This window comes from Aquarana catesbeiana, linkage group LG08 (assembly GCF_042186555.1).
Source record: "Aquarana catesbeiana isolate 2022-GZ linkage group LG08, ASM4218655v1, whole genome shotgun sequence".
In the NCBI taxonomy this organism is placed as follows: domain Eukaryota; kingdom Metazoa; phylum Chordata; class Amphibia; order Anura; family Ranidae; genus Aquarana; species Aquarana catesbeiana.
Window position 1 is genome coordinate 149,443,957 of NC_133331.1, and position 17,726 is coordinate 149,461,682.

The window sequence follows — 17,726 nt, forward strand, 5'->3', positions numbered from 1 at the left end:
CTGCCATTCTAATTTTGGCTTCCTACCTAGTGACCTGTATGTTGACCTGAAACAAATAGGCATTTATGCTTACCTTTGGCATTCCTCTACAAATTATAATTACACAATCACATATCTTGTAGGGGTTTTCATTCCCAGCTGTGATGAAGATGGATACTACAGGAAGATGCAGTGTGATCAGTCCAATGGGGAGTGCTGGTGTGTAGATCAGCATGGATCTGAGCTAACTGGCACAAGGATACATGGAAATCCAGATTGTGGTAAGATTTGTAAATAATGATACTTAGACATACAGTATATGGTTGAATGTAGTATCACTTTAAAAAAAACTTCAGGTTAAAAAAAGTAACATTTTTAATAAATGCTACTTATGGGTATTGCATATTGCAACTAATCCCCCCCACCCATCAAACTGGATGGACAACTGAAGCAGTGCAGACTCTTTTGTCCTCAGTGTAAGAGTTTAGTAGGTTAAATGACTCACTGATCATCAAATGTAAGCTACAAGCAATAAGAACGTATTGCAATTACATGTGTGGCTTTTATATCTGTAAAATGGGTGCGTTTTAATAGACAAGGTGGACAGATTCAAGTACAATATAAATATAAACAGCTCTCCAGTATGGGGTTCATCTTATATCTTCTTGCATCTATTATATGCTCTGTAATGCCCCGTACACACTATGTGTGATAGGACCTTGTTGTCAGAAATTCCGACCGTGTGTAGGCTCCATCACACATTTTCCATCGGATTTTCCGACACACAAAGATTGAGAGCAGGCTATAAAATTTTCCGACAACAAAATCCATTGTCGGAATTTCCGATCGTGTGTACACAAATCCGACGCACAAAGTGCCACGCATGCTCAGAATAAATAAAGAGATGAAAGCTATTGGCTACTGCCCCGTTTAGAGTCCCGACATACGTGTTTTACATCACCGCGTTCAGAACGATCGGATTTTCCGACAACTTTGTGTTACCGTGTGTATGCAAGACAAGTTTGAGCCAACATCCATCGGAAAAAATCCTAGGATTTTGTTGTCAGAATGTCCGATCAATGTCCGACCGTGTGTACGGGGCATTACAGTTATTAAAAGGTGGAAATATCAGAACATTTCTATTGTTCTGTATTCAAGGTTTAGGAGAAATATATAGACTGCCTCTTGTTCTGAAAATGCTAGTTGCCTACTTATCATGCTGATGCTTTGACTTAAAGCCCATTGAAACCCCAAAACAACAATGTAATTCAGTGCAGCTTTCAGTCCTTAGATTTTTTGCACTTATCAAACAGATATAACATAATATTATTATTATTGTTGTTATTCGGGATTTATATAGTGCCAACATAAGAAAAGTACATTTTTAGGGTTTACATACATGTTCAATACTTTCTAAATAATTGAACAACTTATTGTGACATACATTCCAACTTTAGAACATGAGAAAGTGGAACACCCTGGGGGGGGGGGGGGGGGGGGGTGTTACATTTATTTGCCAATTCCCTCTAGCGTTCTCTAGAACTTTGTCTGTTGTTACAAATACATGTTTTCTAACCTCCTCTGTTCCAACTAGTGGCCATAATGCAGTACAGGCAGTCCTTTGGTTACAAACAAGATAGGTTCTGTAGGTTTGTTCAAGTTGAATTTGTATGTAAGTTGAAACAGGTCCTTTTCTAAGTGTATCTCCTGCCCAAAAACATAGGGAAGGGTTTTTACCCTTGTAAAGTTTTGTTTTGCTGTCTGTGCCCCTGTTCAGAAGATTTCACCTCACTTTCAGTTCCAATGGCAATTGGATTTTGAAAATGTTGGATGGTTGTGGAAATAAGGATTGGTGATAAAGCTTCAGCGGAGACACCTTTGTGCACTGATAATTCTTACAGGAGTGAATTTCCCTTCCATGGGGTAGATTTCCTCTCACTTCCTGTTGTCTCCCTCTGTTTGTAAGTATGAGTTGTTTGTAAGTTAGATGTTTGTAACTCGGGGACTACATGTATTTTATTACTGCCCAAAAAAAAGAACATTACTAAGAAAAAATAGCCCCCAAAAAATTTTGTTTTTGCCCAGTTCGCATGGAAAGAAATGTGCAGTGGGGACAGAAAGTATTCTGTTATATTGCAGCCAGTTCTTTTTTTTTCCTCATTAATGTACACACAGCACCCCATATTGACAGAAAAACACAGAATTGTTGACATTTTTGCACATTTATTAAAAAAGAAAAACTGAAATATCACATGGTCCTAAGTATTCAGACCCTTTGCTGTGACACTATATTTAACTCAGGCGCTGTCCATTTCTTCTGATCATCCTTGAGATGGTTCTACACCTTCATTTGAGTCCAGCTGTGTTTGAGTATACTGATTGGACTTGATTAGGAAAGCCACACACATGTCTATATAAGACCTTACAGCTCACAGTGCATGTCAGAGCAAATGAGAATCATGAGGTCAAAGGAACTGCCTGAAGAGCTCAGAGACAGAATTGTGAAAAGGCACAGATCTGGTCAAGGTTACAAAAAAATTTCTGCTGCACTTAAGGTTCCTAAGAGCACAGTGGCCTCCATAATCCTTAAATGGAAGATGTTTGGGATGACCAGAACCATTCCTAGAGCTGGCCGTCCAGCCAAACTGAGCTATCGGGGGGGAGAAGAGCCTTGGTGAGAGAAGTCATGAAGAACCCAAAGATCACTGTGGCTGAGCTCCAGAGATGCAGTCGGGAGTTGGCAGAAAGTTGTAGAAAGTCAACCATCACTGCAGCCCTCCACCAGTCTGGGCTTTATGGCACAGTGGTCCGACGGAAGCCTCTCCTCAGTGCAAGACACATGGAGTTTGCTAAAATACACCTGAAGGACTCTAAGATGGTGAGAAATAAGATTCTCTGGTCTGATGAGACCAAGATAGAACTTTTTGGCCTTAATTCTAAGCGGTATGTGTGGAGAAAACCAGACACTGCTCATCACCTGTCCAATACAGTCCCAACAGTGAAGCAGGGTGGTAGCAGCATCATGCTTTGGGGGTGTTTTTTAGCTGCAGGGACAGGACAACTGGTTGCAATCGAGGGAAAGATGAATGCGGCCAAGTACAGGGATATCCTGAACGAAAACCTTCTCCAGAGAGCTCAGGACCTCAGACTGGGCCGAAGGTTTACCTTCCAACAAGACAATGACCCTAAGCACACAGCTAAAATAGCGAAGGAGTGGCTTCACAACAACTCCGTGACTGTTCTTGAATGGCCCAGCCAGAGCCCTGACTTACCCCAATTGAGCATCTCTGGAGAGACCTAAAAATGGCTGTCCACCAATGTTTACTGAGAGAACTGGAGAGGATCTGTAAGGAGGAATGGCAGAGGATTCCCAAATCCAGGTGTGAAAAACTTGTTGCATCTTTCCCAAAAAGACTCATGGCTGTATTAGATCAAAAGGGTGCTTCTACTAAATACCGAGCAACGGGTCTGAATACTTAGGACCATGTGATATTTCAGTTTTTCTTTTTTAATAAATCTGCAAAAATGTCAAAAATTCTGTGTTTTTCTGTCAATATGGGGTGCTGTGTGTACATTAATAAGGAAAAAATGAACTTAAATGATTTTAGCAAATGGCTGCAATATAACAAAGAGTGAAAAATTTAAGGGAGTCTGAATAAAGTTCTGTCCCTACTGTACATGCAATTTACTGGACAAATAGCTTTGCAACTTTTTATAATGAAATCCCCAAGTGAACAGTCTTTATTCCTTTACAAAATCTACCTCATTGCCTATGTGTATGATAACATTATTGGTAGCATTATTATCACTGTTTACTGCACCTTCTGGATAATGGAGATTGTGGGGAATAACTCCCACGCCACCCAAGCAGCACTTAGATTTTATCTGCCCAGCAAATTGGACGGTAACAATGTCTGTTCACTATAACTGACTGCTGCTTTGTACCTAAATGCAGCATTAGAAGATAACCTTCACATGTGCAGAAAGAAAACCTGTGAGCACATCATGTCCTGTTTTGGAACACCAATATATGTGTCACTGTCATTGTTATAGTCATTCTTGTAGCACGCTATATATAACACTTTAAGCAAGGTCTGCTGCACTTTGCAAAGAGAGATGCATTAATAATGGCATACTTGCTGAAAGGAGGAAGAGAAAGGGTTCACTCAGGTCTTTCACTACATATAAATGGTCTGTGATATATTTCTCATAAAAATGACCATCAGCTGACTTAATTTAAAGAATTATCACCAGCAGACAAAAATACTTTTTAAATCCCCCAAGGGACACTGTGCAGTATTGGTCACCATTCAAATAATTTTTTTGGATTTTAAATGATTATTTTATTTCTGTTGCTGTGGGCTTGAGCTCCATGTCCCTGAAGGCAAAGATATGGTTGTTCTTAAGGTACAGCCAGCACTGAGTCCCACTCCTCTCTAAATGCTTCTTAGTGTAGACTCAGCCCCAACCCAGCAGCTATACAGCAGCTTTACAGGGCAGAAAGAATGGAAACTATCAGCTTGTGTTGTTGTGATTGATTGTGGCAAGAGAAACGTGTCTTCCTGCACAAAAACACAAGCTGACAACAGCGCAGGCCAGGTATTACACTCGTCCAAGAGAAACTAGTGCTGTAGCTCGTGTGTGCTGTTTTTAGCTTGTGTTTTTCTGAATAAAAGTGGTCTTCTCCAGCCGCAATCATTCACATGCTGACATATCCACACTCTCCATATTCTGATAAGCTGCCGGCAGGTCTGGTTTGAGTCTGCATTAAGAGACTGGGAGGCAGAGGGCTTCACAGTAGAGCTGTATGTTCTGTCTGCCATCTTAGGAGGGGGTGGGGATGGGAGTTATGCAGGGGCTGTGTGTGCCCCTTTCCTTCTGCGTTGTCAGTCAGAAGTCCTTCTCCGTTGTTTAGTGCTGTGAAATAGCGGTGTTGGGAGGCAGGGTCAGTCATCAGACAATGCTGCTTAGCAACCCTCTGCACAAACGTAAACAGACAAGTACTAAATGGAAAAAAATTATATGAATACCTTGCGCCAAAAAATTACTAGAAATATAAAATAAAGCTGCTATCCCCCAAACTAGATAAAGAATTTCTAGTGCAAATTGAAAAGAGGTGAGAAGGGGGGCACTAAGTCTCTAGTTAGTACATGCTCTAGTACATAGTGAATATGTGTATCCAGAAAAAATATATAATTAAAATTGTGTCAGTGGTTTAGTGTGGCACTGACACAATTTTAAATATATATATTTTTTTGGATACACATATTCACTATGTACTAGAGCAAGTACTAACTAGAGACTTAGCGCCCCCCTTCTCACCTCTTTTCAAGTACTGAATGGACAGAGTCTGTGAGAATAGAAAAAGAAAAGAGGGCGCACTGGCCTAGTGCTTTATCCAACAGATTTATTAAAAGATATATGAATAAAATCATAAAGATGTCTACTCACAAACATAAGTTAAAAACACGCTCATCAGGCCACATTAGTGGCGATCTCTCATCAGCTCGCATCACCGAACCTGGGGGTCCTGGATAAGACCCCTCAGGCTGACGTGTTTCGAAGGACTGGCCTTCTTCTTCAGAGCCTTGAATGCACAGGGTCCCCTGAGATATTACATGCTTTACTGTAGGAATGGTGTTATTTGGATGATGAGCTGTATTGAATTTTCGCCAGATATATCGTTTGGTGTTGAGGCCAAATAATTCAATTTTAATCTGACTATAACACCTTTTTCCATGTGGCCTCAGAATCTTCAAGGTGCATTTTAGCAAAGCTCCATTGTGACTGCATGTGGCCTTTCTTGAGGAGTGGATTTTTTCTTTTAACCCTCCCCCATACAAGCCACATTTGTGGAGAATTTGTGATATTATTGTCACATGCACACAATGACCACTCTTTGTCATAAATTCCTGCAACTGCTTTAGAGTTCCTGTAGGCCTCTTGGTAGGCTCTCTGACCAGTTTCCTCATGGCTCTTTCATCCAGTTTGGAGCAATGTCCTGATCCAGGGAGGGTCTGTGTTGTACTAAATACCTTCCACTTCCTATAAATAGACTTCACTGTGCTTTTGGGCATTGATAAGGCCTTTGGATTTTTTTTATATCCATCTCCTGACTTGTGCCTGTCCACAACTTTATCCTGGAGATCTTTTGACAGTGCCTTGCTACCCATAGTTTATTGTTTGCTTCAGTTACACTACCAGGGACTGAAATGCTTCAGGAAAGCTATATTCATGCTGAGCTAATCAAAATGAACACAGCTGATGACAGCTAAAAGTCAAATTGCTTTGTGAGCCACTGAGAAGGTGATTAGCTACACCTGATTGAGTTTACAAGTCATTTGTAGGGGGGGGGGTGATCCTTTTTCCAACTCAGTGATTCTGTTTTTGAATTATGTTTCTTACAAATTGGTGTTATATGATTCAATTGGATGTTATAAGTTGAACTGAGTAAATACAGCTGGATAAAACAAAAACTGTGTCTGTCTTCATTTCAGGCTGCAAAGCAACAAAATGTGATTATTTTAAAGGGGTGGTTCTTTTCTATGCCCACTGTATATATTGTATTTTTTTTTTATCCAAAATAGGACATTCTAGTTTTCCCTTTACAAGTGCGAAATAAAGTAAAAGATTTCCACTTCTTGGGTCTATGGACGTTGTGTAGAGAAAGTGAAGAATTTACCCAAAGCAACATGATTTCTGAAATCCTATGCCTACAGAAGCTCATAAGTTGAGGAATGTGGAAAAATAGCATTGGACTTATAGGGTTAACCCACTGGTTTTGCTATCTTAAAGTATCAATGTTGATGCAAATGATCTGGTTCTCAGGCAGGCAGCTTCTACACCCCAAAGAATCTACGGGGTCACCTTGGCTTGTAGTGTATTGTAACAAAATTGAAATCAAAGCACCACACCTCTGCTAAAAGGTGTCAGACTGAGACAGAAGTACAGTAAAATCACACTTGTTTATTAATAATAAAAAAAAGTAAACAGAGAAAACGTAGTCAAAACATAGCCAGAGTTCAGGAACTGGAACCGATAGTCAGACAAGCCAAAACGTCAGGGAGACAGAGATGAGCGTAGTAGAACAGCAAGCAGGATCTGGAGCCAGAAGGAATGTCAGCCAAGCAAGTCTATAATAGGTACACAGGAGAGCGTCTCTAGAGATGTAACCAAGATGAAGGCAGAGATCATCTGGACTGGACAGCTTAAGTAGGCAGGACTGACGAGCAGGATATCATCAACAGGTGAGTCACTGCGGAGAGATAGGAGCTGGCAATTAGCCGACAGCTGAGCGGCCAGCTTTGAGAAGGAAGGGCTGAGCCCAGCCCTGACAAACCGACAAGGGGACAATCCAAAAAGTGTCCAGCACATTTTGGGGTCCAAGAGAATCCCCTTCATCAGGGCTTGATTGACATCAACAGGCTAGAAGTGAACTGGACTTTTAATGTTATTTTTTCTGTCTAATTACAAGCACAGATCTTATCAATAGCTGCCAAACCCTGAAATGCATTGGTTACTATTTGTATTGTCCCCTTGGTGTGGCACTTCAATTTCAGTTTTTTGTTACATTACAGAAACTCATAAAACCTAACACTAATATGTATTGGCTGCTACACAAAGCCTTATTTTCTGTTGAGAGGATTTAACTCTTTATATATGGCATTGGATCTGAATTGTTACAAGAGGTTTTCACCATCTTGATACCCTCTGGATCAGGTAATAACTGTAAGGCAGTGAAGTTGAGTGTTACACTAATGAATAGATCACTCAATGATGGATGGCAAGCGCTCTGTCCATCTTCACTTCAGTTGTATGCTGTCAGGACTCACTACCCTCACTCCCCTGATTCAGCCAATGACTGAATGCAGAATGCATGCAGTGAAAATGGTATTTCTTTTTCTCCACAGAAGGTTCTTACAACTGGCTACAACATATCAAGTGGTAACAGATGTTCTAAAGCATTTTTTGTAGTCCGTTTCCACACATCACCGTGATGCACTGAGTTGCATCATTTGTCAATATTAAGCCAGTTATGATTATTTTCAGTAAACACAGTTGTCTGCCACAAAAATGGACCATTAGCCTAGGGCATCTTTAATCACATCCTGCCCGGCCTATAGCAAAATGACGGCTGGGCGATGGCTTTCCAGTTCTGACTGGACGTCATGTGATGTCCTTCAGAACATGCCGCTTGTACGTGCCTTCAGGAACACACCGCATTTCCAATCACGGTAAAGAGCCTATGATGTAGGCTCTTTACTATGTGATCAGCTGTGTCCAATCACAACTGAGCAGACTGTAGCTAGGAAGAGCCAGTTATCGGCATTCCTCTACTCATGCTGACAGCAGGTGAGTAGAGGAGAGCAGATAACCAGCTTTCCTGACAGGGGGGATCTGCACTGATAATCAGTGCAATGATTATCATTGCAGCCCCATCAGTGGTGCCCATCAATGATGCCTGTCAGTGCCTCCTCAGAAATTATGCCTATCAGTGTCCATAAAGGCTGCACATCAGTGCCCGTCAGTACCCATCAGTGCTGCATATCAGTACCCATCAGTGCTGTATATTAGTGCCTCCTCATTAGTGCCACCTCATCAGTGCCCATCAGTGCAGCCTCATCAACGCACATCAGTGAAGGAGAAAAATTACAAACTTTTATGAAATATAGGGTATTGCCTCAAACTAGGTAATTAAAAGAATAAGAGCGGGTACCATCATCCTTAGTATTAGGATAGTGGAAAAGGGATGCGTCAGGGGCTACTCCAAAATATTGCCCCATGACAAAGAGAATGTTGAGGACAATCTCGGTACCCAGGAACTCAGACAAGGTAAACAAAAAAATATAAATTTATTAAAAAATAGGACGTAGATAAAAAACGTTAAGTACAAAAGTGCATATAATAGTTATTGCATTCAGTTACAGGTTGGTTTCAAAAGAGAACAATTAAACCCCACGGGTATATGGGGAATACAGATGTAGGTCCTGACGTAATCCTCTACATGTTTCACGACTGAGTCGCTTCTTCAGGGGATATCAACCATATACAGAAAAATACAATCTCATAGTTATATAATCACAGGTATTTAAGGTAAGAAAGAAAAAGCAAATTACATTAAATAAGGTAGTTTTGGAGTTTTATGATCAGGCATAGCTGATATATATACCAGTGGAGGCCCAAAGGGGGTACCAGACGGCACAATTAGAGGCACCCAAAACAGGTAATTCCCCCCCCCCCGCGCGGCGAACAGGGGAGACACTGGAACAGGAACACAGAAACAAAAGGAAGGAGGAGGGGGGGAGGTGGAAACCAAAGGGGGGGGGGGAGGAGGGTTTGGGACCAAAAGGGGATTGAAAAGGAAGGGGGAATGACATTGAAACCAATCCAGTCAGATCAGATAAGTAACCCACCCAATAGATAGCATATAGGTAGTATAGCACCCGGGGATCAAAGGCAGGACTCAACAAGCAGCGATTATCCAAGGGTATAGGCAGGTAGCTTGCTTGTGAAAAACGGTAGTCAGTGATCAAACGTAGCCAGCTAATAGGTCCCCTATAGCCAAGAGGCTAAAGAAAAACGATGCAGTGAGTACATGTAAACGTATGGACCATTTGTTTTTATCTACGTTCTATTTCTCAATAAATTTATATTGTTTATATTTACCTTGTCTGAATCCCTAGGTACCGAGATAGTCCTCAACATCCTCATTGTCGTGGGGCAATATTTTGGAGTATCCCCTGACATATCCATTTTCCACTTACAAACTTTTATAACAGAAACAAAGAAAAACTTTTTTTTTTTTTTCAAACTTTTTGGTCTTTTTTCATTCGTTTAGCAAAAACTAAAGAACTCAGTGGTGATTACTACCAAAAGAAAGCTCTATCTGTCTCAAAAAAATGATGTCAGTCAAAGTGTGACAGTGCTGAAAATTGGCCTGGGTAGGAAGGGGGTGCCCTGTATTGAAGTGGTTAAACCAAAATATTGGTTAACTCTTTCATCGCTTCCTTGTGAGTTAAAATGTAAGTTGCTTGCATAATCTGTAACCTACACATCTAATATTTATTTTTAAAAAATGGATATATAATCTTGTTGACTTTGTCTAACAGATGATGTGGTTGGATTCTCGGGGGATTTTGGCAGTGGTGTCGGTTGGGAAGATGAAGAAGAGAAAGAGACTGAAGATGCTGGGGAAGAAGCTGAAGAAGAAGAGGGTGAAACGGGAGAGGCAGATGACGGAGGATACATATGGTAGAACCTCAGCAGCACAGTCCTGTCTGGGCCTTGCAGCCAAGTTTGGAAGACTGCAGTAAATAGTAAAGAGATGCCACAGTGATCAGGAAACACAGCTGAATGTACATTATAATTCAACAGAAATTGTGTGTGTGTGCGCATGCAAGTGTGCCTGTCGACTGACTGCTTTGAGATTGCAGCTCATTTCCTCCCCATAATATAGAGGAGCTTTTCTACTGCAGATAAAAGAAAACCATTTCTTCATTTTATTTAAAGTCATGAGGATGTTTGCATATACTCTAGCACTGGACCATTCCATTCTTTATTTGTGATTCAAGCACACATGTCTGGGACACACTTTATCTCTCCTGACTCCTGGTGATGAGCTACTTCTAGCCACAAAATAAAACACCATATATACACATTAATAGTAAAACATGCTGTGAACATGTTAACAGTGTTTATATTACAATCCGGAATGGGTGGAGTTATGTAGATGATTAATGGTTCTTTTTGGCTGTAAAAACACATATCAAACCTATATCTTGTCATTAACATATCGGGCTGGCTTAGAGTACATGCCTCCTTGCATAATAATTAGGGAGATCAAACATATTAGTCTTTGTGTGACAACTGTGCATGATCAGTGTGCCAGCTGAAATGTACTTTTGTGTAACTATTATTATTTTGTCACATCATCTGGCCATTATATCATGTCTGAATACTGCCGCAGTGAAGACATCTTTCACAAATGGCGAGGTGTGCATTACCCCCATGCAAATGGGCCAACTTGATCTGAATTTGGTAAATAAACTGTAACTGGATTTCCACGTCCTTGAGTATTGCTGAGTGACTGCAACCTTTCCTCACTGTATGGCTGATGCTCTGCTGCTAGCTGGTGTAGTGTTAGACATTCTGCTCCCACACAACACTTTACACCTCCATGTGCAGCATGTGCTCAGCGTTATGGAGTTCTTCATGTAGATATATTGTAAGAGTCTGACATTCTCTAGTTTAAGTCGAAATGGCAAACAATTAATATATGTTTTTTTTCCCAATTACATCCTTTAAAGTATATAAACTGGGAAGTATTGTGTTATTTGTTTTTGAGAACAAAAGACATTTGAAACTTGTATCTTCTTAAATGAAATTTAAAAAAAAAATAAGAAACAGCTTAAACAAGAGATGTGCGTTATAAGACTTTGTGCAGGATATGGACAGGTCAGTTATGTTTACATGTTGCAAGCCGCAGGTCTGTCTAGTCTGTGTACTATAATTTACTTGTATGTGTTTGGGATAATACATATTAATAAATTATATCAAAAATGTATATCTAATGCATTTTAATAACCCCCTCCCTCCTTTGTGAAGCTATTACATAAGCTACTAGTTCCTGTGAAAATAGTTATTTACATTCATGCCATTATGGTCTACCATCTGAGGTTGTAAAGTGCATTTCTTCTACACACTGGCAATGCATTTTTTGCCCTGCCTGTAATAGGTTTCCTCTAATAGACCTATCTGTAAGGCATTCCCTAGATACATACATTGAGAGCAGGATGTTCATTGCTGGAGGTCTGCCTGTAAAGGGCTTCTTAAAATGGCAACCCCTATACTATACATTACAAAGGCCACTTGATAAACTTCAGCATTCAGTTGTCATTGGCCATTAATGATTTGTATATCAAATGTACACAGCCTGTAAAATAGCGTGTCTCTCTCAAGACGTATCACATGATTGGTTTCAGAAACATGGCAAAAAAAATGCATCAAATGCATCAATGTTCCCTTCTATATCCGTGTTATTATGCTAATACAGAGTGTTGCTTCTACTGAATGATCTTTGTTTTATAGGATGCAGTTACGTGGTGTTTTACACTAAATATTTATTCCTACAGTGAAAAGGCAGCCAGCGTATGAAGATTCTCATCAAAATAGAGTGTTTTTTTATCATAGTCTATGAACGAGAGCAAACTCTGGGGATAATCTGTTTATAAATTAATTGATTTCTTTGGGACTTCTTTTCTATAATTACCATTTAGGCATGTTAACAAAAGGATCTGTTTAGACTTGTGACTTCATACTGTGTCATCTAATTGATGTTAGCGAATAGCAGGGAGTCTCCAAAAATATTTCCTTAAGAAAGAATTTTAGAAAGATATGGGATTGATGCTTTCCATAGCCATATTCCTTGTGAACAAAATGACTTTGCCCCACACAGACTCGCATTGTTGCACAGTGGTTCAATAAATTAGCCACTAAAGGATTCTCAATAATCAGAGCATATAGCTCTGTATATACAATACAAACATACATCTACGCAAATGATCACAGTGGTCTGGTCTAAGCTTCTCAAAAGTGTTATGCCGCGTACACACAATCGCACATTCCGACAACAAAGTCCATGTTTTTTTTCCGATGGATGTTGGCTCAAACTTGTCTTGCATACACACGGTCACACAAAGTTGGTCGGAAATTCCGACCGTCAAGAACGCGGTGACGTACAACGCGCACGACGAGCCGAGAAAAATGAAGTTCAATAGCCAGTGCTGCTCTTCTGCTTGATTCCAAGCATGCGTGTAACTCTGTGCGTCGGAATTGTGTACACAAGATCGGAATTTCCGACAACAAAATTTTTGTTGTCGGAAAATTTGAGAACCAGCTCTCAAATTTTGTGTGACGGAAATTCCGATGGAACCTACACACGGTCGGAATTTCCCACAACAAGCTCCTATCAAACATTTTCCATCGGAAAATCCTATCGTGTGTACGGGGCATTATGGTTTGTTCAGGCCAAGTGCATTGAGCTGCACAAATCAAAGCAGGATCAGCACAAGGACACTGAGAAAACAAATCTTCTCTGTGTCCTTTTCACACCATACAAATGCGTTGGTTTGTGGTGCAAAAAAAAATTAAGAATGTCTGTGTTTTTACGCAATGCAACAAACAAAAACATGTTGCAGCATATATCAGTGCATCTCAATGCACTGTTTTGCATAGAATGAAATGAAGAATCTTTTTTATTTTTTATTTAAACACTGTGATGTGTTGTAATAAAGCACCAGCACATGTGTATTATGTGCACCATAAAGTGCTCACTGGTGTGACTGGGTCCTCAAGAGCAAGTTAGTCCATGATGTTTTGGTCTATCTATCCACTGGCAGACTAGACACTATTCACCATACATTTTATTAAATTATTATTGTTGCTAAATGCTTGAAATGTGCCTCTTTTCCTTTAAAGAATTTAAATATTTATGTAAATTTAAATATGGGGGCAGCTTTTACAATGGTCTGAAATATACTTGTATTTCCATATATTTAGAAACTCTTAAAGGTTAGATCAGCAAAAATATAACATTTCTTTTCTACAACAAACTTAGGATGCTGCAGGTTGCTATCACAGAAAGATCTAATATTCTGGGAACTAGCCAAAAAAAAAATTGATGTTTATTTAATAGGGACACAATACATGTTATCTAAAGCAAGAACCAGCCAACTGAACATCAGCATAGATATCCCTAAGTATTAATATTTGTCTTTAGTGGTCAAACAGTATAATGTGTTTGCTCTAACTTAAACATCTAGTTTATTCTGATCACACAAGACAGCTTGTATAGAGGGTGGATGTGCAGGATATATGTTCTTAAAGTGTATGTCCAACCAAAATGGATTTCTAGTTTTCGGTATAGTGAGCAAAGATTATAAATTCGTGATGACGTACACTGGACTAAAATAAGGAAGTTGATAGCCAGTAGCCAATAGCTGCCCCAGCGTCGGTTTTTGTACGTCGGACTAGCATACAGACGAGCGGACTTTTCGATAGGAACTGGGTCCGGCGGAGTTCCATTGTAAAGATTTGAAACATGGTCCAAATCTAAAGTCCTTCAGATTTTCGACCGAAAAAGTCCGCTGCAGGTCCGATGAAGCCTACACACGGTCGAATTGTCTGCTGGACTCGGTCTGTCGGACCAGTCTGGTCGAAAAGTCCACTCGTGTGTACGCGGCATAACAGGCATGGGTTCTAATGCTTCCCCATTCCATCCAAAAACTAGGAAAAAAGTTTTGGCTGAACCTATACTTTAACTTCTAATCAATTGTGTTGTACTTTAGATTATACACAGAGATGCAACAAACCCTTCTATGTAGGTTTATCTGCAGTCTTCTCTTCCCTACCCCCCTTCCAAAGGGCAGAATAGTGTTAAAATCCTTCTCCATCTGTTAGTATCACAAAGGATGGGGTGGACAGCTGCAGTTAGTGTGTGTGTGTGACAGCTGATTGGAGGAAAGACACACACCCCTTCCCATAGCACACAGGAGCGAAGGAAGGATACAGAGCTGTGTTCTGAATAGACAAGCTGTGTGCTGAGCTCCCTCCCCCTTCACAAATTTATCTCATGTGTCTAAAAAGTTTTCAGAAGTGACACATGCTGATAACAGAGGAACGAAGCACCAGCGAGAAACAACACTTAGAGCTTTGGGGAGAGATAAGTAAACAATATATATATATATATATATATATATATATATATATATATATATATATATATATATATATATATATATATATATATATGTATGTGCTTTGTTCAGATTTCGTGATTGAGGTTTACAACTACTTTAAAGTGGAATTTAACCCATAACAACTTAATAACAAAATAATGCTCTTTAGCAAGAAACATACATTCCACATTAATAATTATGCTGCCAAAATTAGTGTGTGCTGTAAATTGCATCCAGCATTGCTCTTGTTTCTTCTTGCCGGAGGCTGCCATTTTGCTGAAGCCCAGTGCCCCTGAGCAGCAGAAAATCTTTAGGTTGTCAGCAGATTGGCCTCTAGATTTTCAGCACAGTGCTGAAAAATAGAGAGCAATTCAGTATGTCTAGAGGAGGATGAGGCAGTGTATTATTGGATTGTAAACAGTATAGGCACTTATTTTTAATCTTTTACATAGCAATATCTGCAAAGGGGTCAGCCTTTTGTGATCTAGCAGGACTTAATTTTCTGACTAAAGTTCTACTTTATTGACAGTGAGTAACAAAAATTACAGTAAACCATGCCAGGCTATTAGAAAAAAATGCCCTCAAACATGTTTAACTACCAACCTGTTTGGTTATTGCGCCTACCAACGTTCCCTTTTTGTTTAAAGTTGAGAAATTCCATTTGTCAAAGAATATAGTTAAATTGCATCAATTGAATATGGTGCATCATATTTCTCCTAGTTAAATGATATGGATCTGTCAGTGGCATGCAAAGAGCAGGGATGTGCAGTTAGCAGTTATCACACTATTGGAAGTAGGCCTCTGCCCAGCACCGCTCTGGAATATTATTATTAAATCAATCCCTAGTCTATTAAGATGCATCAATGGTTTGTTTTACAAAAACAAATGTCCGATACGGTTATCATGTGTGCTTGATCATCCATATTTCAATGTACTGACCTGTTGGCATAGAAGGTATGTCATAAGGGTTGCAGAACAATCACATGCATGTATCCATATAAGCCTTTAATATACATGTGTATCTTGAAGGTGTTAATTTTTTTTCTTAAAGTCTGTGCTTATAAATCAAGTCTTGAAAGGTAATAAAAACACAAACTGCTAACTGCTAGTCTAAAAAACATAATGTCTTCTCATGTGCAATACCTTTTGAAATTAGATGACGAACCACGTGCAAGTGCTAGAACTTCAGTTTGTATATTTATTACGTGCTGACATTGTATTTCTCAGTAACTTTAGATGTAAAAAAAAAAACAGTGTTAGAATGTAAATGTACTAATAGGGCGCCAAGTTCAAATGTTTAATGATTGGTGCTCGCCAATATATTTCATCTCAGTTTGGGTGACCCTCACAGTGTCTATAACTGCCTATTACTTATGATTAAGTGAAACAAATATACACACGCAAAAGGTTGAAACATATTTTTAAAAAATAATTAAAAAATAATTTTAAAAAGGCTAAGTGTGTTTTGTTTATTTGTTTGATTTTTTTTTAACTTGAGTAAAAAATAAATGAGCATTAAGTGCCCATTCACACTTGTGCGACTGAAAAATTGTGCGATTTCCATTGCGACTTTACTCTGCAACTTGATGCAACTTTGGATGAGTATGACTTTGTAACGATTTTGGCTTTGACCAATGTGATCGTTTTGTTTGTGTTCCACAAAGTCGTTGTGCAGAACAGAAAAATGTGTTTAGTTTTGTTTGGTTTCTTTATTTTCGAACTAATTCCAAACTTTCAGAACAATTCAAATTCAAATCGGTCAAAAATTGATCGACTGATTCAAATTCTGTGCTGGTTGTTAAGGAGTGGGCCAGGAAGCTGGCCGCCGCGTCCTTAACAACTGATGACTCATCAGCTGTCAGCAGGTTTCCCCAATGACAGCTGAATGTAAAAAAAAGGATGCAATGAAAAACAAATTAGAAAAATTGCGTGGGGTCCCCCCTCCAATGCATAACAGGTCCTTCAGATCTGGTACAGATTTTAAGGGGAACCCCACTCCAAAGTGAAAAAAACAAAAACAAAGTGGGGTCCCCCCCAAAATCCATACCAGACCCTTATCCGAGCATGTAGCCCCCTTGTGTGATGTCACCGACCCAGCATGCTCACAGTTGGTGACATCACAAGTGGCAGTGCTGCCCGGTGACATCACCGGATGGCCCCACCCCTTAGCTTAAGAGCTGTTGTTTTTCTTCTTTTTTCAGGGCGGCTGTGGCAGCGGTGGCAGCGGGCAGCGTGATTGATGATGGATCTACACCAGGGGACATTTTTTAATAAAGGACTTGTCAAAAACTTGTGTCTTTACCCACTTTTTAAACTTTTTTGGTGAATGGGTAGGGGTACTATGTACCCCATACTCATTCACATGGGGGGGCTGGATCTGGGGGCCCTCTTTTTAATCGGGACTTCCAGATTCTGATAAGCCGCCTGCCCACAGACCCTCACAACCACCGGCCAGGGTTGCGGGGAAGAGGCCCTTGTCCCCATCAACATGGGGACAAGGTGCTTTGGGGGGCAGAGCCCCCCTGCCCAAAGCACCCCCCTTGTTGAGGGCAAGTGGCCTGATATGGTTCAGAAGGCCGCTCAATTATCCCCCCTTCCCTGACCTGCTGGCTGCATGCTTGGATAAGGGTCTGGTATGGATTTGGGGGGGGTCCCACGCCATTTTTTTTAGCGTGGGATTCCCCTTAAAATCCATAGTGGGGGGACCCCACGCCGTTTTTTTCACTGTTGACATTCACAAGTCACACACAAGTCTCAACAAAATCTCATGGGTATCATGCAGGTGCGACTTTTGAGGCTTTATATTGAGGTCTATGGACCTCAAGTCGCATAAAAGTCTGACCAAAGTACTGCACTTGAAGTCGCACAGATATGAATGGTTCTTATTGGGAAACATGAGGTGTGACTTGTCATGCGACTTTGGGGTTCAAAGTCGCATGACACATTGCACAAGTGTGAATGGGGCCTAAAAGTATAACTACAGTATATACAAAAAAAAAAAGGATGCAGACG

General features: G+C 40.1%; 1 protein-coding gene across 1 annotated transcript in view; it reads left to right on the top strand.

Annotated features, from left to right (window-relative positions):
- Window positions 1-16,166, top strand: part of SPOCK2 (SPARC (osteonectin), cwcv and kazal like domains proteoglycan 2) — a 56,455-nt gene extending 40,289 nt beyond the window's left edge. Inside the window, exons 9-10 of the mRNA XM_073597643.1 lie at window positions 123-260; window positions 10,089-16,166. Of these exons, the coding sequence (XP_073453744.1) occupies window positions 123-260; window positions 10,089-10,234 (284 nt within the window). The 3' untranslated portion in view covers window positions 10,235-16,166. The remainder of the gene's footprint in view (window positions 1-122; window positions 261-10,088) is intronic.
- The last annotated feature ends 1,560 nt before the right edge of the window (window positions 16,167-17,726 follow it).